This window comes from Capricornis sumatraensis, chromosome 2 (assembly GCF_032405125.1).
Source record: "Capricornis sumatraensis isolate serow.1 chromosome 2, serow.2, whole genome shotgun sequence".
NCBI lineage: Eukaryota > Metazoa > Chordata > Mammalia > Artiodactyla > Bovidae > Capricornis > Capricornis sumatraensis.
In genome coordinates this window covers 14599680-14627568 of record NC_091070.1, presented here as the reverse complement: position 1 = coordinate 14627568, position 27889 = coordinate 14599680, and the positions used below count along the sequence as shown (strand labels likewise).

Below are 27889 nucleotides of genomic sequence, written 5' to 3'. Positions count from 1 at the left end.
ATAAATACATTGACGTCTGGTAATGTATTAGCATTATCTGTGTCTGGAGGACTAGTGGGATTACCTATGACTCTGCAAGGCTTAGATTACCAACAGAGGGCGAATTTCCCCTACTCATCTTCTAGATCCTACTTTCCAGGATGCTGGTAATCAATGCGCTGCACAACCAAGTAACCATTAGCTACACGTGGTTGCTGAGGACTTGAAATGTGCACAGCCTGAATGAAAAAAGAAATTCCACTTTTTCATTTCATTTAATCAGTTTCAGTACCCCCTTGTGATTAGTGGCTACCCTACTGGACACGGCAGCTGCAGAACTTGCCTCTACCGGTGGCAATCTTCAAATTCATCTGTGTCCTCTTTTCCAATTGTAAAATAACTTTTCCTAATTTAGGAGGCAACCTTCACTGATTCAATGCATCGGAACTTCAACTGATCGCAAACCACCCCCCGCCTTTTTCTTTTGTTTAGCTGATAACACGTTGTTCGTGGTGACACTTCAAGAACTGGCCTGAGAAACAGGATCCATTTGAAACTCAACATTTCGGCCAGTCGCACAATGAGTCATACATCAAATGACATGAAATCACCCATCAAAAAACACTGATTGCGTCCCTGCCACTTGAAGCACTGTCTGGAGGTAAGGAAGGCAAACCGAAGCCGCGACAGGCTAGGCAACAAGATGAGCAGTGCTGGGGGCGGTGGGGGCGCGGTCCGGGCAAGCCTCCTTCGGGCCGACACCCGGCGAAGCTGCCCAGCTGCTTCCGCTCGGGCTTGAGGGCAAGTCAGCCTATGGCTCGTCCCGGTCCCCAACGCCGACGGCGTCTCGGGGTACAAACCGAGAGAGCGGTCTCCTCGGGCTGACTTCCACCCACGCCCTCAGAAGAATCACGCCTCCGGCCTTGTCTGCTAGAAGCCGACCCGCCCCGGGTTCTCCAGACCCCGCCTCAGAACCGCGCCCCACGCCCGCTCCACAGCAGCTCCTATAGCAAAAGGTCCCCGTACAAAATGGCGGTTCGGTCTGAGGAACTACTAACCATAGAGATGGCCGCCTTCCGCGGAGAGAGCGCCGACCTTTGAGGGGACGCCCGCCCCCCGTTCCCTGAGGACGACGTGCCGGCGTCGTCTTCCGGCTGAGACTGGAAGAGCGGGCGCCTCCAAGGGCCCTTCTAGGAGAACAGCAAGCAGTCTCGGTGGTGCCGGGTCATCCGAGCCGCGTCACGTGACTGGCGAAAGCCGTCGCGGAGGCGGCGGGGAGCGGGGAGGAGAAATGGGCGGGCGGCCGAGAGGGGGGATTGCTTGAGACGCGACGACGACGACGACGAGGTTGTCATGGAGCCGCGGGGCCGGGCTCGCGCATGCGCCGCCGTACCCACGGGTCGTCCGCTTGTGGAGCTGCGACCCCGGTCCTAGGTGAGCGACGGAGGGCTGCGGGGACAGGGGAAGGGGGTTTGGTTGAGGAGCCGGCGGAGAGGAAGCGGGCGCAAGGAAGAGGAGGAGGGAACAGGAAAGACGGAGAGCGGGCACTTTCGGGGTGCCGAGGGCCAGATGGTGGGAGCTGGGGGTGATGGAGCAAGGGCTGATGCTCCCTGCTCCGTTTAGTCGGGTGGTTTTGTTACGAGGGTCAGAACCGCGTGGGGGAGGAGGTCACGGGTGAGGAGGGGTCTGTGTGTGGGGACCAAGTAGCGCTGGTAACCCTGTGAGGGTCCTGCCCGCCCCCCGACCCGGTCTGGGGTTGTGGGGTGGGGGCGCGGGTGGGTAGCGCCCAGTTCTGGACCCGGGGCACAGGTGTGCTGTCTTTTTCCAGAGACTCGCTGTCACCCACTTTGCTGGTACTTTTCCCCCCCCCGGGGGACCAGCTTGTACCAGGCGTGGTGCCAGGGGGTGGGGAGGTGGCCAAGAAGGTGGCCAGTGCCAAGTACGGAGTGAGTGGTTGACGGTGGGTGGGTTCAGGGGACCTCCGAGCCATCCAGGCCCCAGGGCACCGGGCCGCAGCCAGGCTCCGTGTGATTGCCCAAGTCCTGGCAGTACTGCATGGCCTGGGCGTTTGCCCTGGCAGGTTGGTGGCATGCCAGTCACAGCACAGTCCAAGGGTCTGCCCAGTTCTGCCCTGCTGAGCCGGCAGGCTGGTGGGTGCCTGGAGGGCGCTCCTGCTGTCTGGCACAGATGTATCGTGGGCTGGTGCGAATGGGGAGGGGTGGTGCGCACTGTTAACTGCGAACTCTTCTCCAGGCAGGAGGGTTTGAGGAAGTTCGCTAGTCTCATCTAATCGTTGAAAGAGCAAAATGAGTAAGCCATACATACCTGGTTCCAAACAGAGGACATTTGTATGGAATCCGGGTTCAGGATCTTTGACCAGAATTTACAGTCAAATCGAAGCGTGCAAATGGTTGTGAAAGGGAAGAGGAGTATTAGAGGTGTAGGTAGATGGTTGTTTTTTTTTTTTTCTCCTTTGTTAAAACCCACAGACATTCCCCCCAGATTGGTATCTCTGAAAATGCAGACCAAGAGAAAATGACTTCAGAGGAAAGCCTAGTAATGCATTTATAATTCCAACTGGGATTACTCATGGCTTCGGGGTGGTAAAGTCTTAATTTTCTCTGGCCATGTATCTTTATTGTATTTAAGCCTCTGCTTGGGCTTTCTCCTCACACCTCTGTCTGTGCATGCCTGTTATACACGTGACACATTTTAAAGGGAACTTGAGCTCTCAGGAAAGTTGCCAAGTTGTCTATTACAGAGGGATCTGCAAGCAGCTTTTCAGATCCTTCCCTTGTGTACCTTGGGCCTTCTTTTTTATCAGAAGCCTGAATCTCCATAGAGATTGTGGATTAGACCAACCTTTAGTTTGGCTGCTGGATTTAAAGGTAAAATGAGGGGTGGCTTAAAATGAGGCGTGGATGAAATACCTGTTTCCTGCAGGAGACCAGACCTAGACATTAAATCTTGAGGTGACCAGGAAATGCAGACTCCTGACCTTCAAGCTGTTCAGGTGTTTTGGTGACAGCTAAGCTGTTAGACCTGTCCTGAGACTCGGCAGGACAGAGGTTTGTTGGAATTTATTATTCTGTGAGTATACCCCACACATGAATTGTTAGGGGCTGAAGTTGCAGAGGTGAAAACTCAACCCTTGAGGTTGAAGAGATGAACAGATAATTAGACTCTAATGTAAGAAGTGCATAAATAGAAGAACCAAGTGCTGTGCCTTGCTTGTTAGAATTTTTTGTCTTACGCCTATTGATGTAAACCTCTAGATACATTGGTTCACTTTCTGTTGTGAGTTTTAGTGTATACTTCTCTCTCTGGGAACCTTTTGGACCTTGTGTTACATGTGCGCTTATAAGAGGCCTTTTTCAGGTCAATTCAAGCTTAGCTCGGAGTCCTTCTAATGCAGAGTTAGGCTCATGAGGATCTGAGATGTGGGTAAGACAGTTGTCGTGGTTTCCAGTCTGTGCCAGGAGTCAGAGATCGTGCAGTGGGTATGAGCTTGGTAACCCATCTTCAACCCCTGGTCAGTTTATGAGCATCTGACCTTATTGTAAAATGATACCGACCAGGAACATAATCTTCTTGAAGTTTTCAGACTTTGCTATCGGTGTGGCCCTGGGTTTGAGGGCACCATCTCTCTGGTCGGGGTCCCCGTCTGTGCTGTGTATGAACGGGTCTGTTGTTCACTGGCTAACTGACATCTTCAGCGCCACTCCCGGGAGGGAAGCGCCTCTCTCAGAGGAAAGGTTGGATGGCACGTAGCCCTTTGTTCTGATGCCCACTTGAACTTCTCCTGGACACTGAGACTGCTGAAAGAGAATTTTACTTAGGACAGAGGCTTTCATATTTTTAGCACTTCCACATCGAAAGCAGTCACTTTATTATTCTGAAGTAGATTATGCAGTCTCTAATTGCCACCAGTTCCCCAGAATCTAAAATTTTTGCATCTGTTCTCCTTTTAATGTCCACATTTTAGCATTTTGACCCCACAATCAGTATTGTCCTGAAAATTCTCAGACGAGCAGGATAAATTCCTGTGTATTTTCTGTAGCTCCATTGACTGCAGCTTAATAGCAGTAGCCAGACCTTGTTCCTTGTCTTGTTGCAAGGATTGTGGAAGAAGTTGGGATGCTTTATCTCAAATGCCTGTAAAATAATCCATTTCATAAGATAATGTGAAACTTTGTCAAGTTCTGAATTAGTTGCAACTGCCATGAGCTACCTTCCCAATCTAAATCAGTAGCAGGGTCGGGCTTGAATTTAGTCTGATGGCCCATCCACCAGGGAGAGCTGCTGCTGTTTTTGAAGAAGCCCTCTGTTCAATTTCAGACAGCAGTGTACATTTGTTGGGTTTCATACAAAAGGATCCAGATTTAAGTAGAGAACAGTTTTGCATTTTGTTTTGCTTTTTAAACTGACTGGTCCATGCTGTCAGACTTCCTTGCTGTCCAGTGGAGAGGCGTGCACACACTTGGCGTGCCATGAGAGGTGTGACAGGGCCTGCGGTGTGGGAGACCCGGGTTCGATCCCTGGGTTGGGAAGATCCCTAGAGAAGGAAATGGCAACCCACTCCAGTATTCTTGCCTGGAGAATCCCATGGACAGAGGAGCCTGGTGGGCTGCAGTCCATGGAATCACAGGAGTCGGACACAACTTAGCGCTGTCTTTTTTTTAACAAGAGGTGTGACAGGGCCGTTTCCTTTCATGCACATGGTACTAAGTGTGCTCCATCAAAGAGTGCTCAGGGTGGCGTGGCCTGAGTGGGGAAGCCACTCACCTTGAATGAGTTAGGTATGGTACAGGCTGATTTTTACTGGGAATTGTGTTTAATTCAGTCTCATTCTGATCAGTGTGCATTCCCTTTAGTCCACTTACACTGTATGCAAAAGAGCAAGAGAGCTGTTCAAGGATGCCTGTAAGCATCCTTGGCTTCTATTTAATTTATTTCCAGTCCCTCCTCTGCTTCTGGAGCGGTTGATGTTCTTCACTAGATCCTGTATTAGCAGAAACGTTCACACTCGGCATTTTCAGGGTGTTTTCAGATACGCAGCTGTCTGACAGGGGCCCCACGTTTCTCTCTACTTAGAAGGACGAACAGATGGAGTCGAAAATGAATCGTGAATAAGAATGCCTCCAGGTATAGCTTAAACGTACTACCTCGGTCCATTTTGTCATGACAAAACACCACAGACCATGTAGCTTATAAACCACAGAAATTTATTTCTCCCAGTTCTGGAAGCTGAAAGTCCAAGCTTAGGGTGCCAGCATGGTCGAGGGACAGCCCTCTTTTGGGTCACAGACTTCTCACTGACTGTGGTGCAAGGGGCTGGGGACCTCTCTGGAGCCTAAGGCACTCATCCCATGAGGTGAAGCTCTCATTACCTAAGCCCCACCTCCTAATACCATCATCTTGGGGGATTAAGATTCTATATATGAATTCTGGGGGGACACAGACATTCAGATTGGAGCACTCGTCCAGTTGTGTTGTTATTGCTGTTTTACCTGTTGGTCCGCTGTTCTCTTTATCCCTGCAGTATCCTTGTGTTCTGACTGTGCCGCCTTTCCAGCTGCCATCCCTTGGCTGTTCAGAAAAGAAAGTGGAAGTGTTCGTCGCTGAAGCTTGTGTCCGACTCTTTGCAACTCCGTGGTCTGTAACCCGCCAGGCTCCTGTATTCATGAAATTCTCCAGGCCAGAATATTGGAGTGGGTTGCCATTCCCTTCTCCAGGGGATCTTCCCGACCTGGGGATCAAACCCAGGTCTCCTGCATTGGAGGCAGATTCCGTAGCATCTGAGCCACCATGGAAGCCCTGACTGTTCAGAGGGCCCTGTTAAAATATCTTGAAAGGGCTCATTGGTCTCACAGTTTGCGCTGTTAACCTAGTTCTGGATCTGCTTTGAACTAGCTGTGTGTTACTGGGTCAAATCTAGGCGTCTCTCAAGGAAGAGGGGAAGCAGGTCTATCTGATTCACTCTGTACCCCCCACTAGCACCATGCCTAGCTCACAACAGGCACTCAGGAAATATTTCTAAATGACTGAATATAACTTATCTGAGCCTCAACTTCCTCCTTTGTAAAATGGGATAACAACTGAGAAGGATGTTTTGAGGCTCAAATGAGATAATCTTAACATCAATTATGTTACGGGTGTTTGTGGATCAAAGCACTGTGTATCTGGTTTTCTGTGTGCATAGACGCACTTTCTAAGCCAGAATGTGGCATGCATATATAAGGAGTTGTTTTTTGATCTGTTCACTACCTCCTCTAATTTGAGAAACTACACTCGGGGAGGTGGCAGAAAGTCTCGGGCCTGCGGAGGTATCCTGGGAAGCAGGCCTGGTCCGAGGTGGGCATCCCCTCTCCTCTCTTCTTCTCCCTCAGGGAGCATTCCAGAGAGCTAATCAAATGTGCCTTTGTTAGCAGTTTACAAAGCTTCCACTGAATGGTCTGTGTGCTTTGCATTTGTAATGGAATTAGAGGGCAGGGAGAGGACAGTGAGCCTGCCTTTGGATGGAAACCATTCTCCTGCTGAGTAAACGTGTAGCTTTTGTCTGCTGAGACCTCTGAGAAAGTGCCGGCTGAGGACGTGGGCGAGGCCCGTGTCCTTTGCCCCGACTTTACTCACTGCTGGTTCACCTGTCCTAGCTCTCCAGGCAGTGACTTCTTACGTAACTGTTGTTTTTTCACAGGGCAGTCCAGATGAAAAGAGTACTGATGTGTCCCCTCGCAGCCCAGTAAAACATGGAGAGGAAGAACCCGTCCAGAGAGGGCTCTCGAAGGCTGTCAGCCAAACCAAGCAAGGGCTCAGAGATGAAAAAGGCGTCTCGTCAGCTCGGCCTGGCAGCTGCTGAGTCAGATAAAGACTCTGGATTTTCAGGTTAAAATTACCTTATCCTTTCTACACTGTAGTGAATGATTTGCCTGAAAAATGTCCTCTGTAAAACTCATTTGTGTGATAAGGATGGGAAGATTTCACCCACAGGAGAAATGAATGGCTCTCTGGTCTCTTAAAATGGTAGTTCTGTTGCCACATGGCAGGGTATTCATCAGAGTCACAGTGGGGTTAGTTCTGAAGGAACGGTTTGATGTCTTTTTTCAGCTCAGACTCTCAACTTCAAATCTTACATGTTTCCCCACTGTGGGAAGTGGTTATGGGAGAAAAAATATAAAATACTCATAATTCTGTTGTCTTTCCTCCTTTCTCACAGGAATAGTTATATTGCAGTTACACTGCATTCCAATAATCACATTGGGAAAAAAAACTGCATGTTGTCACCACATAAAACAAATTAAACAAAGGTAGTGGGGTCGCACAGAGTTGGACACGACTGAAGCGACTTAGCAGCAGCAGCAGCAGTATATAATTTGTTAAGATATCTTTTTTCTAAGAAAGTATTTTGTTATGTTTAAAAACATTTCCTCCTGACAGCCCATCCCTGCCAGTGTTTGCTCTTTGTGTTTGGTCTGTGAGTCTCCTGGCCCCATTCCAAACCTGAGTACCTATTAGAGATGAGAAAGCAGGACAATTTTCCTTACTATTTTTTCTGAAAGAACTAGCTGCATACCCAGTAAATCTTTTAATTTTGTGCTGAGGCTTTTTTTAATCTCCAGGTCTGAGAGAAGTGGCTTAAATACGGCTTGAGTGGCGACATTTTTGGCCCAGGGGATGCAGAGAGGTGATGCCAGGGGATTCGGCCTGGGCCGGCATCCCGAGAGCGGAGCCCTTTCCTGGAGGAAGATTTCTATTTTTCAGCCCACAGAGACTAATCAGTCCATCTTGTCGATTTATGAATTTGTAGTGAGAAATGCAGCTCTTAGGAACCCTGAACTCTCTCACCCTTAGATTTGTAAATTTTGAAGCTGCAGGGGAAGCCAGGTTATCAATAGATTGTTGATCTGAGAGGAGCAGAACACCAGGTCAGGGATTAGAATAAGTACAGTTCAGGAAAGTTAGGGCCAGCGTCTAGCTCTTTGGGTTTTTCTTCTCAGTTTTTTCCCATTGTTTCTCAAGCTTGCCTCATCATAAGGCCTTTCTGAGGCATTTGTTTAAAAACACCAGGCCCCTCTCCTGGAGACTGTGATATTGAGGGTCTGCGGGGAGGGCCTGGAGTGTGGGTTTCCTATTTTTACAAGTGTCTCTGGTGATGCCTGTGATCAAACAGGTTTGGGAAACTTTGCAAGCCTGCTGCTGTTGCTGCTGCTGCTAAGTTGCTTCAGTCGTGTCCGGCTCTGTGCAACCCCATAGACAGCAGCCCACCAGGCTCCCCCATCCCTGGGATTCTCTAGGCAAGAACACTGGAGTGGGTGCCATTTCCTTCTCCAGTGCATGAAAGTGAAAAGTGAAAGTGAAGTCGCTCAGTCGTGTCCGACTCTTCAAGACCCCATGGACTGCAGCCCACCAGGCTCCTCCATCCATGGGATTTTCCAGGCAAGAGTACTGGAGTGGGGTGCCATTGCCTTCTCTGTCTTAATATCATATTGGGTTTTTTTTAAAAAATATCATGAAGGTAATATATGCTCATTGTAGAAGCTTAGAAGTTTAGGTACATGCAGAGAAGAAAATAAATATTAACCATAATCCCACCTCCTGTTATTCTCAATACTGTGGCCATTTTGGTACTTCCTCTGACAACTTCAGCTCCATCAGGCCAGCTGTTTTGTAGCATGTTGCACAGTCTGGGTAGTTTTTCTGAAAGTTTCCTATTCTCAATGCAGCAGTGCCTTAAGAAGTTTTGTGCTGTTCAGACATAAGGCAGTCTTAAAAATACTCAGACTCGTATGCCCCAGAAGGTGGTCCCAGTGAAGGCCTCCAGCCACTTCTGGGCCAGGTGCCAATGGTGTCATCCCTGCTGGAGTTATCCTTTCAGTTCCTTGGGATGTGATGTAATTGGCAGTTATTAATTAGCTACAGTCCGTATTTAGATTTTTCGCATTGTCTCAATAGTGTCCTTTATAACTGTTAGTCTTTTTTGTATATTTGCTTGTTTTGGGTGCAGAACTCAGTTGAAGGTTGTGCATTTCATTTCATTGTCCTGTCTTTTCGATCTTAGTCTAGAACAGTTCCCTTGTCTTCCCTTTCTTTTTTTTTCGTGAAATCGACATCTTTTAATGAGTTAGGCCTGTTGTTTTGTAGGATGTTTCACACTGGACTTCTCTGGTAGCTTCCCCAGTATTAGAAACAGAATAAACATTTTTAAAATAGAAAACTAAATTTTTGATGTTATATCGTCTCATTGCAACACATGAGGTGACTCCTAGGTTGGTCTTATTCTTGGTGATGCTCTGATTAAGGGAGTAATTGTAGACCAGATTTCTTTATTATGAAAGTCCTCCTTTCTCTTTGTAATTAATAAGCAGTTTATGAGATGATACTTTAAGATTGTATGACTCTCCTGTTTGCCAACAACCTCTTGACCAGTGGTTTTTGCATCCACTGATGATGCTTACCTGAACCAGTTATTAAATTTGTGGTTTGAAAAATGGTGATCTAATTCTATCATTCCTTTACATTTTATTAGCTGTTGATCTTCTTTAAGGAAACACTTCTCTGCCCCCTTTTTGAGCATCACTGTGGATTCATGGAATTCTTTTCTGATTTGGTTTGTCAACCCATTATCAGTATTCTTTCTGATACCAGGTTGTCCCACATTGGGTCAGTGGGGGTCCCTTCTAGATGGCACCTGTGTCTTTGACATGTCTTGCATTTGTGTTTGAGTGCTTCCTTGCTTTCTGGGACAGTAAGATGTCTAGGCTTCCCTGCCAAAGACATCAGCTATTTCTCCAAGGAGTCCTGGTTTCCTTTTCATGCAGAACAGCATTTGCGTAGAAAACAAGATACATGTACTAGGTACATACTTTTCTTCTGAAGTTCTTTGTTTCTGGCCCAATAGCTCTTAACTAAAGGTGCACATCTGGATTACTTGTGCTTTGTGAAAGTACGTGTGCCTGGACACCAGCTAAATCAGTTCCGTAGATTGAGGGGAAGGCCCCAAGACCCATAATTTCTGAAACGCATCTCTGGAGAATCTGATTAAAGGCAAGTGTTGACAGTTGCACTCTTCTAAATTATAGTCACATTCCAATCTTGCCTCATCCAGACGACGCTGAGATTTTTGACGAGCATCTAGGGTATCCCCAGCCTCCTTACTGGCAGTCTCTTGGTTTACTCCAGCAAGGAACTAATTAAGTCCTTTCTTTATGGATGTCACGTAGAGCAACCTTCTTTTCTTGGCTGTGGAGAGAATCTTTCCATCACCCGTTGTACAGGATCCCCAGTAGGCACACTCAGCATGCATTCAGGACACTAACAAAGGAGGTGCTTAACTGGGTGGAAGAGGAAAACAAAGGAAGACATCGTAAGCCTCAGCTTGATGAACTTATCCAGGCTTTTGCAATTAGGAAACTCAGGAGGCATCTGTTCTAGTTTCAGCGAAGTGGTAAGTCTTGGGGTTTTATTGTTACTTGTTTTTGTTGTTGTTATATCATGTGGTGCCTAGAGCCTCTAAAGATCTTCATCTTTTCTCAGGTTCCATGCACACGCCTCTCCCTTTTCAACCACAGATTCTTAAAAGTAATAAGCTAACTTTGAAGCCTTTACCCACTTCTGTAGACTGGTGGTGGTTACTTTCACGTGAACCCTAATTGATGCTGGCTGTTGTCTATGAGAGAGTTAGAATGGAAGTCTGCCATCCTAGTGCGGTGATCCTTAATCTCCTGGGGTGGGAGAGAGAATTATGCATCCCATTGAGAATCCCATGAAAGCTAGACATGCTGGAAGAAGTCTCAAAAGCATGGATCACAAATGTTCTATTCGATTTCAGGGCGTCTGTGGCTCCCCAGTAGGACTGGTTGGGAGCCTGAGTGAACTGACTGTTTCTCTGCCCAGCAGATGGGAGCTCAGAATGCCTGAGCTCGGCCGAGCAGATGGAGTCAGAGGACATGCTGAGCGCCTTAGGCTGGAGCCGAGAGGACAGGCCAAGGCCAAGCTCCAAGCCCGCGAATGGAGCCTTCCCGACACTGTCCCCCATGGTGGTCATGAAGAATGTGCTGGTCAAACAGGTGAGGAGGACCGCGTGCTCATCACTTCTTTGCACACTCGAGTTTCTGAGCTTCCTGTGTACAGAGTTTCTTTCTGCCAAGGAGGGGTTTGAGAGGCAGACCACCAGAAACCACACCAACACGTGCTGCTCTCCTGGGAAGAGGGTGCGGCCTTTTAGCTACTGACCTGGATTGAAAAAAGGAGTACAAGAGTCAGGACGTGTATTCTCATTTTCCAGACAGTAAGACTGCACCCCTCATTTGTCCAAAGGTGTCTGGAATATCTTAGTCATGTTTAAAGGAACCAAGCAGAAATGTCCTAACTTCCATAGTACATCTAAGATATGACAGAGTTTAGGGTTGAAGCAAGAGGCTCTTTTTTTTTAAGTTTGAATTTCCCTGGGGACTTTGAGAAGTATTTGAGAAGTAGAGGCAATTTCCCTGTTTCTCACATTATATTCTGAGCATTTTCTTAGTAATCAGCCAGAGCTATGTCATTAGCGAAAAAGCAACTCTTTGGTATAGATATGACTCTACCAGCAGATTCCACACAGCATTGCCATAGAATTGAATAGTACCTTGTTTTAGGTTTTATTACATAACTATGCAAATTATGTGGTTATTATCTAGATATGGAAGAAAAGATTTAGATAGAAAATCTAAGCTTAACCCCAGTGTTTGAGTCAGAGAACTCAGTCGTATGAACTTAGTTAAAAGAACATGTAACCTTATCCTGCTTTGCTCTGAAACAGACTAGTCCTCTCGTGGTTCTGTTAATGAGGCTGTTTGAAGCTAGTGAAGTTTGCAATCTGGCTGTGTGTAGGTGACCTTCCCACCTTAGGTGGAAGAACATGGCTGTAGCCTGACAGGAAACCCTAATGTCTTCACTCTTACCTAGTTATTGCTGAGCAACTCAAACTGATTCTCAACAAGGCAACCTGGTGAGTTTGGAAAAAGAATTTGAAGACATTTGCTTTGACAAATCATATCTCAGCTGGAAGCACGTCTCTCCTCGCTGAGACGAGGAGATTTGAGAATAAAGATATGAAATGGAGCCCAGATGAGGTTGTTCAGGCCCCACCAGTGCTCCTCGGGACTCCTGCCTCCTGCTCTTTCCTCGCTGCCTTCCTCTCTGGCCCCCTTGCCACTCTTCCTTAGGCATCTGTGTTTTTTGTTGTGGGTGTTGTGGTAGTTCCGGAAGGCAGAGAACAGCCCAAAGTTGCTGGTGAAGAGGCGGGCCCAGCAGAGCCGTCGTCTTCAGGATAAAGACCCACTGGGAAGGCTTGATCAGAAGACAGGAGGCTTGGGGGCAGAATGACCTGATGGAGCGGTCTAGGAGTTTTGTGTTTTCACATATGCTAGAATTCCACCACATTCCAAATTTTAAAAATCTTTACTTATTATGTAGTGTCTTAATTATTGCTTCTTGGTTTTAGGTATTTTTCTCTTGTGAGTCTGATTCCAGTTCTGTCGATGTCTTCTTACACACAAATTATTTCCTCACTGTGGACTTCAGTTACCTCATCTTTAACATGAGGCCTTATGTGAAATGATTCTGAGATCCTGTGCAAGTCTAAAATCTTGTCTGGTATTCCCTTAGATGATTTCAACAAGAGTGGTAACCTTGTACAAATCTAATAATTGGGACAAACAGACTAAATCAGTGGGCATAATAGCAGCACTAGAAAGAGTAACCTTGGGAGAGCAATGAATTGGGTATTTTCTGGGTCTGTTTGCCTTGGAGGTCAACCCCTGTGGTGTGATTGACCAAGGGAACAGCCTGAAGTTTTGCTTTTGGCTGAGCTGCACTGGGCTGATCTCTTCTTTGAAAGACTCCTGATTTCTGTATCTTCTCTGCTGGGGGAGTGTGGTTGCTGGGCCCAGCATTGCTTGCTTGTTATTGTAGCACCTCTCAGTATATTTGAATACCAGGAGGACTCCAGAATGGACTTTGCAGGTCATCCCACCCTTTGCACAGGAGATGAAATGTAGTTGAACTTGGCTAGGAGTTCCTAACCAGGTATCTAAGGAGCTGAAATGTGTGCAAATCAGGTGCCCACGTGGGAGCAGGATCCATCACTTTCCGCAGATAAATCATGTGACTCCACCAAGGGGGAGAGCCTCTGTCAGGGCTCTCTCTGCCTGGCCTCAGATGTTTATTACTTTATTCTCAAGTCTCCTCATTTCAGTGAAGAGAGCTGTGCTTCCTAGCTGGGCTCAAAGACAGGAGAATACCGAGACAGCCATGTAAAGTCACAGTGTGGAAGCACCAGGTGGCGGCTGTTGCTGCCTGGCAGAGCTTTGTGGTTGGTGAGGGTCACTGCCGTAGAAGCGGACCTGTGGCCTCCTGACAGTAGCGAACTTCTTAAAAAATACATAACTTTTTAATCAAAAGTGGATTTCACGTAAGAGAGATCCCATAAGTAACTAAAGGAAGACTTGACTTTGGTGTAAAGTCACATGGTGGTATTGAGACAAGCACGATTTAATTTATGCCAGGAAATCGTACCATCCGTACTTTTATTGCCTCAGTTGTGACCTTGACTATGTCATTACTCCACCTACCTACTCTTTTCTTTTTCTTGAGTGACAGCACTTGAATAAAAATAGCCATTTCCTCCAGTTTTCCCTTAAGAGAGAAAATCTGTGATATCAGACCCAAGTGAATATTGAAGCCACTTTCATCTCGAGTCTTATCAAGAAGGGCTGCCCTGTGTGTGGGAAGCTCTGTCCGTCCATCTGGGTATTTGCTTTGCCCCATGGACAGCCGCAGGTAACGAGCGGTTTGCCACTCTTTCCCTGTGTCTGCAGGGCAGCAGCTCCTCCCAGCTCCAGTCGTGGACTGTGCAGCCCTCCTTTGAAGTGATCTCTGCCCAGCCACAGCTCTTATTCCTTCATCCGCCCGTCCCGCCTCCTGTCAGCCCGTGTCACGCTGGTGAGAAAAAGTCGGACTCCAGGAACTACTTGCCCATTCTCAATTCTTACACCAAAATAGCCCCTCACCCTGGCAAAAGGGGCCCGTCCCGCAGCGCAGAAGAACGAGGAGACGGCGGCATGCAGAAGAAGGTCTGTACTGAGAGACTGGGGCCTGGCCTGTCTGTTCGCGAGCCAACCAAGACTGGTGCTGGCCCCCCACAGCCCCCGACCCCCGTGCCCCTTGGCGCCAAGCTTGCCGAGGACTCGGCTCTGCAGGGCGTGCCCTCCCTGGTGGCGGGTGGCAGTCCACAGACTCTGCAGCCAGTATCCAGCAGCCACGTGGCTAAAGCTCCCAGCCTGACCTTTGCCTCCCCCGCCAGCCCCGTCTGCGCGTCCGACAGTACCCTGCACGGGGTGGAGAGCAGCTCCCCGCTATCCCCGCCTGCGGCCAGTTACAGCTCCACTCTGTGGGCCGCCGAGCACTTCTGCCGCAGCCCAGATAGCTTTCCAGAGCAGCGGCAGAGCAAGCACAGGCGCTTTCAGAATACCCTGGTAGTCCTGCACAAATCCGGTTTGCTGGAGATCACTTTGAAAACCAAGGAGTTGATTCGTCAGAACCAGGCAACTCAGGTGGAACTCGACCAACTCAAGGAGCAGACCCGGCTGTTCATAGAGGCCACTAAGAGCAGGGCTCCTCAGGCCTGGGCCAGGCTGCAGGCGTCTTTAACGTCAGGGTCGGGTCATTCCGGCAGTGACCTGGAAGCATTCTCTGAGCAGCCAGACATGTAACATCGAAGACATATTTTCCTGTTACTTGAGTGCTTCTTTTTAACTCTTACACTGTTACCTACTCCTGTTTCCCAAAGCTTACATAAGATCTTTTCCTTTTAAACTCAGACTGTTCGTTGGTTCACTTACGAAGCCGCATGCCAGGACCTGGCTGCTGTCTTAACCTGTGGCCTATGCACAGTTTACCTGTGTCTCTGTTCCAGCGAGGACCTCAGGTTTGGGTGCTCTTGAGCCCCTCTTCCTCAGCCTGCAGGCAGTTTGATGGCTCATGGGGCAGAGTGTGAGAGGTGATCGTGCGGGGCCCTGCTGGCTGTCACCCCCCGCCACCCCACTCACCAGCCGTGATCGAGGGTGCAGTGACGCAGACGAGTGCACAGAGCAGCACCCGTCGAGTCAGGGAGCAGGTGACATAGGAGCCCTTCATGGTTCTTCCCCTGAAGGCCTCAGTCACAGACGAAAATGTAAGAGGAGGGCGCTTGCCTTCCACAAGGCCCTGTGCCCTTTGGCAGGAACCTGAAATACTTTGGCACAGATTGCTCTTCAGATGCAAGCACTTAATCACTTAAAGCTTTGTTTTTTAAAACTTGAAAGTCAAAGAGAAAGAGTAGCACTGTTAACTCTTACACTTTAATCATAAGCCAGATTTTTCTTAAACTGGTAGGCGAAATACTTCAGATTTGTAAAGTATAGAATGGATTTAGGACCATCTGGAGCTACAGTTGATGAATTGCATTTTTGACTCATAGAGTCTAAAGAAAGGAGAAATGGCTAGCATCTCTTGGTTAGGAGCTGGAAGATTCTAGTAATTTATGCCTTTTTTTCCTCTCTTCTTTTGAAACAATGCAACCTGTTTTATATGTGAAAATCTTAAAGACAGCTTCATGGTCTCCAGTTGTGTAATCCAAGTCAGCCCTCTGCGACCACTTTTTTTCCCTTCTTGTTTTTACAAAAGAAGAAAGAAAATATTATTAAGCTTGATTAACTTTGAATTAAAATCATTGCAAGGTTATGACATACAAGTCTACAAAAAATTGGAAAACATTCTTGTTATCTGTTTTCTTTCCACATCCAGAGTTCTCATTTGTCTGATGTCACAGTGATGTGGAGCAGTCTTCCATGTTTCTTTTACGCATTGGATTTTGGCAGTAAAGCCAAAAAGGTATAGTGGGTTCTGTGAAGTCCATCTAGAAACAGAGAGTATTATGAGGACTTGCAGGTGTTACACACTTTTTCAGCTTCATTGTAAACCAGATTTCTAGGTTGTAGAGTTGCCAATTTCTTACGCTCCCATTTAAAAATTTTCATTCTCTTGAAAATCTTAAGAAATCCTGTATGACCAACTTCATTTTTTCTGCAAGGAAAATGGTCTTGAAGTTCTTCCAAGGCTAGAAGCTCTTCATATAGTTTTAAAATTACAAGGCTTCGAATTGCCTGCATTTTGTTCTCAAATGCAGTTTAGAAATAAACAACCCGGTAAACTCCCTTAGACTCTCCTGATCAATGCAGAATAATTACCTGCCATGTGCTTTCCGGAAGAGTTTCAGAAATCGGAGCAAATAGGTCTTTAAGCAGGTTCAGCTGCTTTTAATATTTTTTCTCTTGGCCCACTCCCTTTGCCTCTCCTCCATCTGTGTGGTGCTACCGCAGCTCCGCTCTGCACACCATGCTAGGAAGCTTCCTTTTTGGCAGAATATGTTTGGCAGCAAAGCCATAGAAACAGGTGCATTCAGAACAGCCTGGGCACCAGGCATGAGTCTTACTGAGTCAAAAATCTGAACACACTTGCTGAGAACCAAATTTACGCCATCGGAAAACTCCCCTGTGGAGCCGTACGCATCTTGGGCTCTTCTTCCTAGATGAAGGTTTGCGCTTCCCTCCTGTCAAGCAAAAGACACTGAAAGGCATCACCAGTGCTTGTTGCTGAGTGGCAGGAAGAAGCAGCGCCCACCCTGGCTCCTCTCAGGTCTTGTAACTTGGTGTGGTGAGTCCCTCTAGGCTGTTGGCATGGGTGTTCTTTCCCTAGTGGAGGAGTAAGCAGATGAAGCCAGGTAGAGAAGCTGGTCCACCAAAGAGATATCCACTGAGGCTAGCAGTCGTGTGGGGCCAGAAGCCAGATCGACAAGTAGAGGAACCTCGGAGTTGACCTGAAGGACCTGCGTTGGTTTCTCACGGCTGTAAGTAGTCACGGTCTTCTGATGCGTGACCTGATCTCATCTGCAGTTCTGTGACAAAGCTGTTGTTTTCTGAAAGCCGTTCTTAACGTACATCAACCCTTAAGTTGTGGCATGATGGTGTTGGCAGTGTTGAAACACATCTAGAAAAAGCTGCTGATTCAGTTGGTTATGGGAATGGAGTTTGGTGACATTTGTAATTTATTACACTCTCCTTGCTTTTATTGATTATGGTATTGTCTGACTTTGATTCTTTTGGCAGAACAGTAACTCGTGCATATATTGAAGTGTCTTTCCAGCTATGAATTCTTTACAGTAGAGGTTTCTTTACCAAATGTGAATTCTTTTGAGGAAGTATGAAGTTTTGGAGAAATTGACTGTGAAACGTCAGAGAAAAATAAAAGTCACTTACTTGAAAACTATTTGGCCTTTGGGCTTTATAACTGCTTAAAACGTTGAAATCAAGAGTAAATGTTCGATTGATAAAGGTTCCATACGCATATACTCAAGGTATTTGGGGATGTTGAGATTAGACACCGAACTTGTGGAAATTCACTGTTTAGAAATTAAAGGCGATACAGGCACTCTTAAGATAAATGGGTGGTTTGACATTATTCTCTAGAGTCATGGAGGGTTTATATTGGGTAGGTTGGGAGGAGAAAAGAGAATACAGTCCGATGATTTCTTCCATCTGATATGATACTTTCACAGATGGAATTTTTAAATGACAAAACCACTGTAGTTGTCTACTGGGAGAAACTAAAGCCACATTAAGTAAAGATCTTTCTACTACAGGGAGGTCCTTAACGAGTGCCTCTCCGTGCCTTTTCGTTCATGCTTCTCTGAGTTGATTCCTGAGGCTCTGCTCCTGCTCAAAATTCACCTATGGAGTCTCAGTGGGGAAATCTGTTGAGTCTTCCCTGTCCTAAGGCCAGTCAGGACACCCCTCCTGGGATTTTTTTAAGTCACTGGAAAAATAAGAAACTTATCCTCATTTAAAGTCCTGAAGGATTGTCATAGTCTTAATTCTTACAGCATTATTCCTATCCTACACAATTTTTAAAGTAACTTTTCAAAATATGGCTGGAAGCGGCCCCTCCTGAAACAGAGAACCAGCCTCCCATAAGAGATGGAATCCAGAGACACAGGAGCCCGGAGTTGGTCCCGAGAGGCTCCGGAGAGCTGGGTCGCTCTCACTGTTGCTCCTAGCCCTTCGGCGAGATTCCTGCATTTGGAGACACTAGCCTGTTGCTAGTGTGTCCGCTTCGTCCACGTCCCTTGGGGCATCACTGCAGAGCGTGGCCTGTGCAGTGGGGTCCAGAGCCCTGCGTGCACCTCTCGCATCTGTCCCTCATCGGCCGGCTGACTTTGGATAGGCATCCCTCCTCTCAGTGGAATAACGGAGAATCGGAAGTTGTCCTCTCTGGGGTGCTTCCCAGCTGTAACTACGTGTAAGATCTCTGACTTTATTACAGTGAGCCTGATGGTATGTTATCTGATAATAACAGCTCTTCTTCCTCAATTTACCGTGGGGTTCCATCCTGATAAACCCATCATAAGTTGAAAATACCCTAAGCCAAAAATGCGTGTGATCCACCTAACCTACTGAACCATCATAGCTTAGCCCAGCCTCCCTTAAACGTGCTCAGAACACACACATTAGCCTGCGGCTGGGCGAGCTCATCTCACACAAGCATTGTAGGCAGATTCTGTACCATCTGAGCCACCGTAGGGGCTAATGGGTTATGTGTGTCACGTGCATTTTTGACTGTGGATAGCTCAGTAGTTTGTTGATTGTTGCACTGAAAGTGAAAACGGAGCAGCTGTCTTGAGTAGAGAATGGCGGTGAGTGTGTCGGTTGTTGACCCTTGGGATGGCGTGGCTGACTGGGAGCTGCCCACCGTGAGGACATAGGATTGTACTGCGCATCACTCGGCCAGGGAAGAGATCAAAATTCCAAGTAGGTTCTGTACAGAAGGCCCATCTCTTTCGCACCATTGTAGAGCCGGAAATTCCTAAGTCAGAGACCGCCTGTAATCTGTTAAATTTTAAAGAAAACCCTGGGGTGCCCACAAAGCAGGTTCCTAGTGCTTAGTTGATTTTAAAGCATTCTGTCAGATTTTAAACTTATTATGTGTGGCTGGGAGAAGCGTTTTGCCAGGCGGCTTTGATTTTGATTACCTGGTTGGAGCTCACATGGATTCACTCATTCCCATATAAAAGACTGCTCTCAAATGACGAAATATTAGCCCCAAAGGAGAATAATGGGGCGAAGAACAGACTCATTTGAAAAGACCCTGATGCTGGGAAAGATTGAAGGTGGGAGGAGAAGGGGACAACAAAGGATGAGATTGTTGGATGGTATCACCGACTCAATGGACATGAGTTTGAGTAAACTCCGGGAGCTGGTGATGGACAGGGAGGCCTGGCGTGCTGCAGTCCATGGGGTCGCAAAGAGTCAAACACGACAGAATGACTGAACTGAAATCAGACTGTGTCCTTTCCTATCAGTCAGCTGCAAATAGCTATTTCCTCTGAAATGAAGGACACTTAACGGGATTTTACGTTTTAGAGAGTATGTCAATGTTCTTTTATTTTCTTCTGGAATTCTCTACCCACGGCCTTGAACACTCTTCTGGCCCACTCCCTTTGCCTCCCCTGAGCCTGTGTGGTACTCCACTCTGTGCCCCGTGCTAGGAAGCCTCTTTTGAGGCAGAGGATATTGCTGCATGTTTTATAAGGAGCCTCTTAGGTTGATTTACTGTTACTTTAATGGTAAATAGTCATAGACTGTGCCAGTATGGTGGTACTTTGTCAGGACTTTATTCTGGACCCAGGCTCTGGGTGTCACCTTTCATCCCCACCAGGAGGGGTGTTAGAGACGAGATGAGGTCTGCCTGGGTGACACGGAACGAGCAGAGTAGCTGGAGAGAAAGAGGCAGCAGGAAGCAGCTTTATCTGTTTCCTTCATTAGAAGAGAAGAGGAGATGTTTGGTCTACTCGACATGCTGAGATTATGGTGAAGTACAAAAAAAAAAAAAAAAAAAGATGTCTCTGAAGTGTTTTTTCAGTTGCTCCAGAGAGCAAGGTAGCTTCCATGCACAGAAGCCCAGCAGTGGAACTCATCCCACCCCTGAAGGGCAGTCCTTTGCTTGGAATAATTAACACTGTCTTCTACCAAAATCTCATTGACAGCTAATGGGAAGAGAGCAAATCTCAACCTAGCCTCTTAACTGGTTTCCTGGAAGGAGGTGTTTTGTGGATCCCTGGACTCCTGTGAGCACTTTGGCTTTTTCCTCTCAGAATTCCTCCTCCGTTCTTACAACACGTGGCACTCCCATCTCTTTCTGAAGGATGGTTATGCAAGACACGAGAGAATTGCTTGAAAGAACAGGCTGTGTGGGTCCTGCCTCAAATTTACAGCATCTGGAGGAGACGAGAAAGAGAGAGAGAAGCCTGCGGAGTGACACAGGGAGTGGGTGGGAGCTCTTAGGAGATGAAAGGGAATAAAAACTGAAAGTGGGATCCCGAGGCCAGCCCGCGTGAGTCAGGTCGAATGGTGAGCGTTTGGGATGAGGCCGTCGGAGTGGCTGGCGAGCAGGAGAGTAAAAATAGCTGCCTTTACTTTTCCTAAAACCTCGCTTCATCTCAGGCATTGCAGGGGCCCTGGAAAACTGCTCGCTAGTTCTGGTAAATGTTTGTGTAACAGAGGTGGGCCAGGGCCTCTGTTCTCCGGAGGCACCCACAAGCCTTGGGTTGCTGGCTGGGCGGATGGGAGCGCTTGGCCTGGAGCCCATCCTTCGTCCAGGGCAGAGAGCATGGCAGCTCCTGAATCCTGGCCAGAAAGCCCAGACGTGTTCCTGCCCGCTGATAGGAAAACCCTGATACCCCTCTGGAGAGCTGAGCTGAAATTGCCATCTCTGCTCAGCCCTGGTAACAAATTCATGTCACCCCAGAGTCAGGGAAGAGAAGACGCCAAAAGACACCCACAGATACACTGCACCTTCGGTAGGCCCTGCGTCCTGCTGGGCAGACGCAGGGAAGCCTGGTTCTGGAGGTCAGGGGGTCCCCACAGAGCGTGAGTCATTCTGACTCCTCTGTTCTCCAGCAAGGTGGGGCTTCCCGCCTGTCACTGGGCTACTCGGCAGACGCAACTGAGGGTTCACATAAGCAAGACACACAGAGGAAGGGCAGTGGACCACCCAAGCCAACAGCCCAGGATACCCACAGCGGACAAGGCAGCCCCAGGCCTGGGTCAGACGTGGTGCTTTCACTGATGGTCACTGATGTCAGTGAGGCCAGGTGGGCCAGGGTAACTTCAAAGACGTTTTGTAAAGCCTCAAGCCGATGCTTGTCTGTCTAGTGCGGATGTATTTGGAAGTTTGTGCTGCTGTGTTCTTGAGGCGTTTTCCAGGCTCAGTCACACTCTGAAGCCCCTGTGCTGCCCATTGGCAGTGGCAGGACTGGCCTCCCGCCCCATTCGCGGCATGGCATTGAGAAATGTGGGAGAGCTTATACCCAGGTGTGAATATCTCTCGCACTTATTTTTTTTTAGTCAAGGGAAGAAAGTGCTCTTGGAGAAGGGCATGGCAATCAACTCCGGTCTTGCCTGGAGAATCCCATGGATGGAGAGGCCTGGTAGGCTACAGTCATGGGGTCACAAAGAGTCGGACATGACTGAGCAACTAACACGGAAAGTGCTCCGGGACCCACAGACTCAGGTGAGCAGGCTGCCGACAGCACGGGCCAGCCCCACAGGAGGTCCCACTTGTAGTTTAGTCGCCAAGTCGTATCTGACTCTTTTGCGACCCCATGGACTGTAGCCTGCCGGGTTCCGCTGTCCATGGGATTCTCCAGGCAAGAGTACTGGAGTGGGTTGCCATATCCTTCTTCAGGGGATCTTCCTGACCCAGGGATCAAACCTGCATCTCCTGCGTTGACAGGTGGATTTTTTTTTTTTTTTACCACAGAGCCAGCTGGGAAGCCCTAGGTCCCACTTTGGGGACCTTTGAAAATCTGAAAGCTTTGGTTTCCTGACACATACCTGACCAGGACATCGTTATTGTTACTTCAGAGTAACAAACACATTAAGCTGTCAATGTGTTTACGTCCCAGGTGCTGACCTAGCTGTGGGGTATGAAATGGTGAATGAAACAGACATTCTCTCTGCTTCTGTTGGAGTGGGAGGGTAGAAGAGACCCTCAGTCAGTCAGTCACTTTGATGGTTTGTGTCTCAGCAGATCTTACACAACCAGAGCTGGGCGTGTGAGCCTGGGCAAGGTGATAGGGCCCACTCACTTCTACTTCTGCTTCAAAGATTAATGTTTTGATAATCTTCGGCTTTAGCATCCTTTGATTAGGGCAAGAGTCCTTCATGTTAAACTGCTAGTTGAGAACAGAACTGTTGATAGAGGCACAGTATATGGGTTGATAAGTTTCACTCCCAACACCCAGCACACTAGGAGAGAGTTCTAGAAAGCGGATTATCCTGTTTGGTGGCACCTTCAGACTTTCGGGCTCACTCACAACAGCACCTGCATCCGCTTTCCTCAGCTTCCCCCCAGCTGGTGCCAGCAGAAGCATTCACACGACCCCAACCCTGAATACCTCCTTAAATTTTGCACCGTAGGCACCTTCCTTGCCTCACCCCAGGCCCCGCCCTGGCAGCACCAAACGCTTCCTGAGGCCCAGGGCCCCTGGCCCACGGAAAGACACATGTGGCCCCTGACCTTGGAGCCCTCACAGCTGAGCCAGGAGACGTGGCTCACAGAGCAGCAGGGCGAGGTGATGTGACGTGCCCAGGTCAGCTACAGACCAGAGTTGCAGGAGCTCTCCAAGGCCTCAAAAGGAATGCAAGGCCAGCTGAGGTTTGAGCTCAGCCCTGGCGTTGGGTGGAGTTTGGCTAAGCTGCAAGGAAGTTCAGTTCAGTCGTTCAGTCACATCCGACTCTTTGCGACCCCTTGGACTGCAGCACGCCAGGCCTCCCTGTCCACCACCAACTCCCGGAGGTTGCTCAAACTCACATCCATTGAGTCGGTGATGCCATCCAACCATCTCGTTGTCTGTCATTCCCTTCTCCTCCAGCCTTAAATCTTTCCCAGCATCAGCTGCTGGGACCAGCATTTTAGCCAAAGGAAAGAGAGGGGCTTCCCAGGTAGCTCAGTGGTAAGGAATCTGGATGAAGGAGACGAGGGTTCGATCCCTGGGTCGGGAAGTTCCCGTGGAAGAGGAAATGGCACCCCACTCCAGTATTCTGGCTGGGATAATTCCATGGACAGAGGAGCCTGGTGTGCTGCAGTTCATGGGGTTACAGAGTCGGACATGACTGAGAAGCTGCACGCGTGCACAGAGCCTGGGTAGAGGCATTGTGGTGAGAGGGAAATACGACTTCGGATCTGGACCTGGGTTTCTGCGTGATCCTGGCAAGTTACACAACCCCCTGGGCCTTACTTCCAAGTTTGTTAGATTACTGTGCCATAACAAAAGGCTACCGTGCCATAAGGTGTAGAGTTGGTGGGGGTTGAGGGGGGGCTCAAGAAACTAATCGTACAGTTGTTACTGCAGGTGAAGCAGGCAGTTCAAGGGGTGAGGATGGAGCCAGCTGGACTTGCCTGTGTCCAGGGTCACAGCCTGTCACATAGAACCAAACAGGCTGTGAGCAGCCCATCAAGCCAGCTCCCTGCCGGCCTCCCACACTCTACTGCCCTGAAAACAGATTCCCCTCCTTAGCACACACCTCGCAGAGTACTTGGCAAGCACGCTCTGCCAGCCAGTCCTCAGCCTCACCCCTCTTTAGGGCAGTACGCCAAGGGGTGGGGAGCTATTGAGGAATTGGTATTGCTTGCAGGCCCCACCCTAGCCAAGATCGTTGTAATCTCACCTGGCCCAGCCTCCTGACTGGTGACTCAGCCTGCAGCCTCCCCGCATTCGGTCCTCCACACATGTACTGGGCGAACTTCAGACCCCTTGCTCACATTACTGCCCCCCCACCCCCGCCCAGGGCAGCAGGTCTAGCCTGGGCTGCATAGTGAAAGTGTCAGTCGCTCAGTCGCGTCCGACTCTTTGTGACCCCATGGGTTGTAGCCCACCGGGCTCCTCTGTCTATGAAATTCTCCAGGCAAGAATATTGGAGTGAGTAGCTATTCCCTGCTCCAGGGGATCTTCCCGACTCAGATCGAACCTGGGTCTCCTGCACTGCAGGCAGGTTCTTTACCGTCTGAGCCATAGTGAAAGGCCTTAAAATCCCGATGGCCATGCCAGACCCTGGACCAATTCTGTCAGATTCCCTGGGAGGTAGGACCTCCCTTCCCACCCCAGCCAGTAATTAAGGCTCTAAATGGCAACCCACTCACAGTGTTCTTGCCTGGAGAATCCCAGGGACGGGGGAGCCTGGTGGGCAGCAGCAGCCGAGGATGTGCAGACTAAACTGGGAATTACTGCAGTGGCTCCCCCTTGTGGGGTTGGGCTTGGGGCCAAGGAGAGGGATTAGGCCTGCACCGTGCAGCGTGATCCGGGGCGTGGCCATCTCCAGGAGCTTGTTACAAGTGCAGAATTGTAGGCCCATCTGCTTGCAAATCTGCATTTGTAGCAGGTTCTCAGGTGATTCCCGCACACTGTCAAGTTGGAGAGGCACTGGCAGCAGCTTCTACGAGACACTCCCAGTGGTCCAAGTACAGTGCCAGGTGTTTACACACGCCATCTCAGTTCAGCCTCACAGCCTCTCTGCTGTTACACCCCCTCCAACAAACAAGGAAATAACCCACCATTTGTTCAACAAATCCTTATTGAGTGCCCAGTAGGGGAGAAGCTCTGTTATCAGGGACTGGGGATCAAAAACGATGCTCCCCTGCAGATAAAGTGCTCAGAGGCCAATGGGGTATGACTTCAACATCATCACTTGACAGCTGTGTGTTCCTGGGTGACACCCCTGGCCTCTCTGAACTCCAGTGTCCTCTTCTGCTGATCTGGGCTGTGGTCATGATTCAGTGATTTTTTTTCCCTAGGCGGAGTGCTCACCAGAAGGCCTGGATCTAGTCTGAGCTCAAGGATGTTTGCTATTGTTACAAGAAAAAAAAAAAATACTGCAAGGTTATGGCGGGAGGTGCAGTGGGGCGGTTGCAGAGGCGGCAGGGAGGAGAGCGAGGTCGACAGGTCTTGGACGCCAAAAACACCCAGGAGGTGATGCACGGGGGAAAGGCCAACGTGTGGACGAGGCCGCCCTGTCCTCGCACTCTCTGGCCCGATTTCTCCGGATCAGGCTGGTTCTCCCCACTTTTCAGACGAGTAGATGAGTCAGACCACAGTTGGCAGCGTGAGTCTAGGCCTCGATCCCGCCCCTTTGCCCCTTGAAGCTCTTTGCGGCTCCGGGGAGGAGAAGACACCCCAGGCGGCCCCTCCAGGCTTGGATCGCCCCTCAGGTCCTCGGGTGCGCCACCTTGGCCTGCGGGGCGCGGGCGCCCCCTTCTCGCCGAGCCGAGTCATGGCAGCGAGCCCTGACGGGCCCCAGGGATGCCCAAGCGCGACGCGGAAGCGCAGCCCAGCCAGGGTAACACCCAGCCCCCCGCGGTCCTGCACCCACGGGGTGGGCCCGGGCTGTGGAATTGCGACCCTGGCCCGCGCAGGAGTCTGAGGAATCGGTTTAGGGGTTTTGTGTTCCCTCGAAGTACACCACCGTTTCCTGTAATTTAATTTTCTCTCCTGAAAGCGTTACTAATTAAATCCTTTCTCTGGCTAGCAGTCGTTCGCCTCCCCTGCCCCTCTCTCCGTTAATTACCCAGCACGTTGCCAGGGAGTCCTGGCCCCCGCTGCCAGGCGCGCCCAGGTGGATGGACCTTGCTGCTGGCTCTACTGGACGCCTGGTCGGCTCCCTCCTCGGATTTCCCAGGGCCCTTTCCACCTGGACCTGGGGAGCAGCCCTTACCAGCCTGATTAAAAGCAGCAACAGCCCTTTTCCTGCCGCTGCTGGCTTGGAATCTGTCAAAATCTAATTCATATGTCGTTTCACCTCCCCGTTCTTTATAGTTCTGAAGTCATACTTTTCACTGCTTTTTTCGCCTAAGCACTCTTCCTGCCTTCTCCCCCACTGTCCACTGCCCATCACGCTAGGCAGAAGTTTGCCAGACTGAGCCCAGTGTCTGGTGGAAGGGTACTCAGTGAATCTAGGACATAATCCGGACTAGAAGTCAGCTCTCCTGAGGCTTAGCCTCTTGGGGTCACAATTCAGAAGCCTCCCGCTGCCCTCTGTGTCGCCCTTTTGGGGAGGTCATTCAGACCAAGTGTCCCATTGAGGGCTGAGAATGTCCAGTTCTTGATAAGTCTAAGTCCAGAGAGGGTGTGGAGAAAGGGGAGCCCTCCAACCCTGTTGGTGGGAATGGAAATTGGTGCAGCAGCTATGGAAAACGGGAGGGCAGTCCCTTTAAAAACTATAGAGTTACGCCACAATCCAGCAATTCCACTCCTAAGCACATACGTGGAAAAGGCAAAAACTTGAATTAAAAAACACATGTTTTACAATAGCCAAGACATGGAAACAATCTAAATGTACATCGACAGATGAATGAATAAGAGGATGTGATATATATCTACATGGAGTAGTGCTCAGCCATCGGAAAGAATGAAATGGTGCCATTTACAGCAACACGGATGCAACAGAGACGACCATACTAAGTGAAATAAGTCAAAGAGAAAGAGATGCCATATGATATCACGTATATGTGGATTTAAAAAATGGTACAAATCAGCTTATTTATAAAACGGAAATAGACACAGACATAGAAAAGAAACTAATCATTACTGAAGTGGAAAGGAAGAGAGGGATAAATTAAGAATTTGGGATGAACAGATATGTACTGCCACATGTAAAATACACAGCGACCTACTGTATAGCGCAGGGATCAGTTTCTTGTAAACCCTATAATGGGAAAGAATCTGAAAAAGAATATATATGCACGCAACTGAATCAGATATATAAATATACATACAACTGAATCACTTTGCTGTATACCTGAAACACTGTGAATTACAGTAATAAACATTGCATTCAGTTCAGTTGCTCAGTCATGTCCGACTTTTTGTCACCCCATGGACTGCTGCACACCAGGCCTCCCTGTCCATCACCAACTCCCGGAATTTACTCTAACTCCATTGAGTCGGTGATGCCATCCAACCATCTCATCCTCTGTCTTCCCCTTCTCCTCCCGCCCCCAATCTTTCCCAGCATCAGGGTCTTTTCAAATGAGTCAACCCTTCGCATGAGGTGGCCAAAGTATTGGAGTTTCAGCTTCAGCGTCAGTCCTTCCAATGAGTGTTTAGGACTGATTTCCTTTAAGATGGACTGGTTGGATCTCCTTGCAGTCCAAGGGACTCTCAGGAGTCTTCTCCAACACCACAGTTCAAAAGCATAATTCTTCAGCGTTCAGCTTTGTTTATAGTCCAACTCTCACATCCATACATGACTATTGGAAAGACCATAGCTTTGATTAGATGGACCTTTGTTGGCAAAGTGATTTCTCTGCTTTTCAATATGCTATCTAGGTTGCAGTTTTAAACATTGCATATTTAACCATTAAAAAAAAGAGTCCAAAGTCCAGTCACAACAGTGACTTGCCCAGGGTCACACAAGGACTCAGCATCAGAATCCTGGGTACTCTGGACTCAGTGTGGTAATCTTTCCAAGATGCCACTTACCAGATAGGGGATATGTGAGCCCCCCACCCTGACTTCTGCTTATGCAGGGTCCCCCTTCCCCTCAGAGCACCATGTCTTGAACACCACTCGCCTTTCCTCTCTATCTAAAAGCCCCCATTCAGGGATTTCTCTGGTGCCAGCAGCTAAGACTCTGCTCCCAAAGCAGGGAGCCCAGGTTCAATCCCTGGTTGGGGAACTGGATCCCAACTGCTGCAGCTAAGATACAGGACAGCCAAAAAAAAAAAAAGAGATAAAATCCCCCATTCAGGCCTTGTCTGGCCCAACTCTCAGCTCACTATCAGG

General features: G+C 48.7%; 1 protein-coding gene across 3 annotated transcripts; it reads left to right on the top strand.

The window, feature by feature from the left end:
* The first annotated feature begins 1297 nt into the window (after positions 1-1297).
* On the top strand, positions 1298-17253 carry CIPC (CLOCK interacting pacemaker). 3 transcript variants are annotated; one of them, XM_068964195.1, is made up of 5 exons: positions 1298-1413; positions 5522-5634; positions 6677-6864; positions 10876-11045; positions 13836-17253. In XM_068964195.1, exons 3-5 carry the CDS (start codon positions 6729-6731, stop codon positions 14727-14729), a joined length of 1200 nt encoding a protein of 399 aa, XP_068820296.1. In that variant the 5' UTR covers positions 1298-1413; positions 5522-5634; positions 6677-6728; the 3' UTR covers positions 14730-17253. The 3 variants fall into 3 exon arrangements, with proteins under 3 accessions (XP_068820296.1, XP_068820297.1, XP_068820298.1); XM_068964196.1 differs by lacking the exon at positions 5522-5634 and having other exon boundaries at positions 1322-1413; XM_068964197.1 differs by lacking the exons at positions 1298-1413; positions 5522-5634; positions 6677-6864 and adding an exon at positions 9870-10423.
* The last annotated feature ends 10636 nt before the right edge of the window (positions 17254-27889 follow it).

Coding starts and splice junctions, on each gene's coding strand:
- CIPC (XM_068964195.1), top strand. CDS start 6,729: ATGGAGAGGAAGAACCCGTCCAGAGAGGGCTCTCGAAGGCTGTCAGCC. Junction 6,865..10,875: donor TAAAGACTCTGGATTTTCAG/GTTAAAATTACC, acceptor TCTGCCCAGCAG/ATGGGAGCTCAGAATGCCTG. Junction 11,046..13,835: donor AGAATGTGCTGGTCAAACAG/GTGAGGAGGACC, acceptor CTGTGTCTGCAG/GGCAGCAGCTCCTCCCAGCT.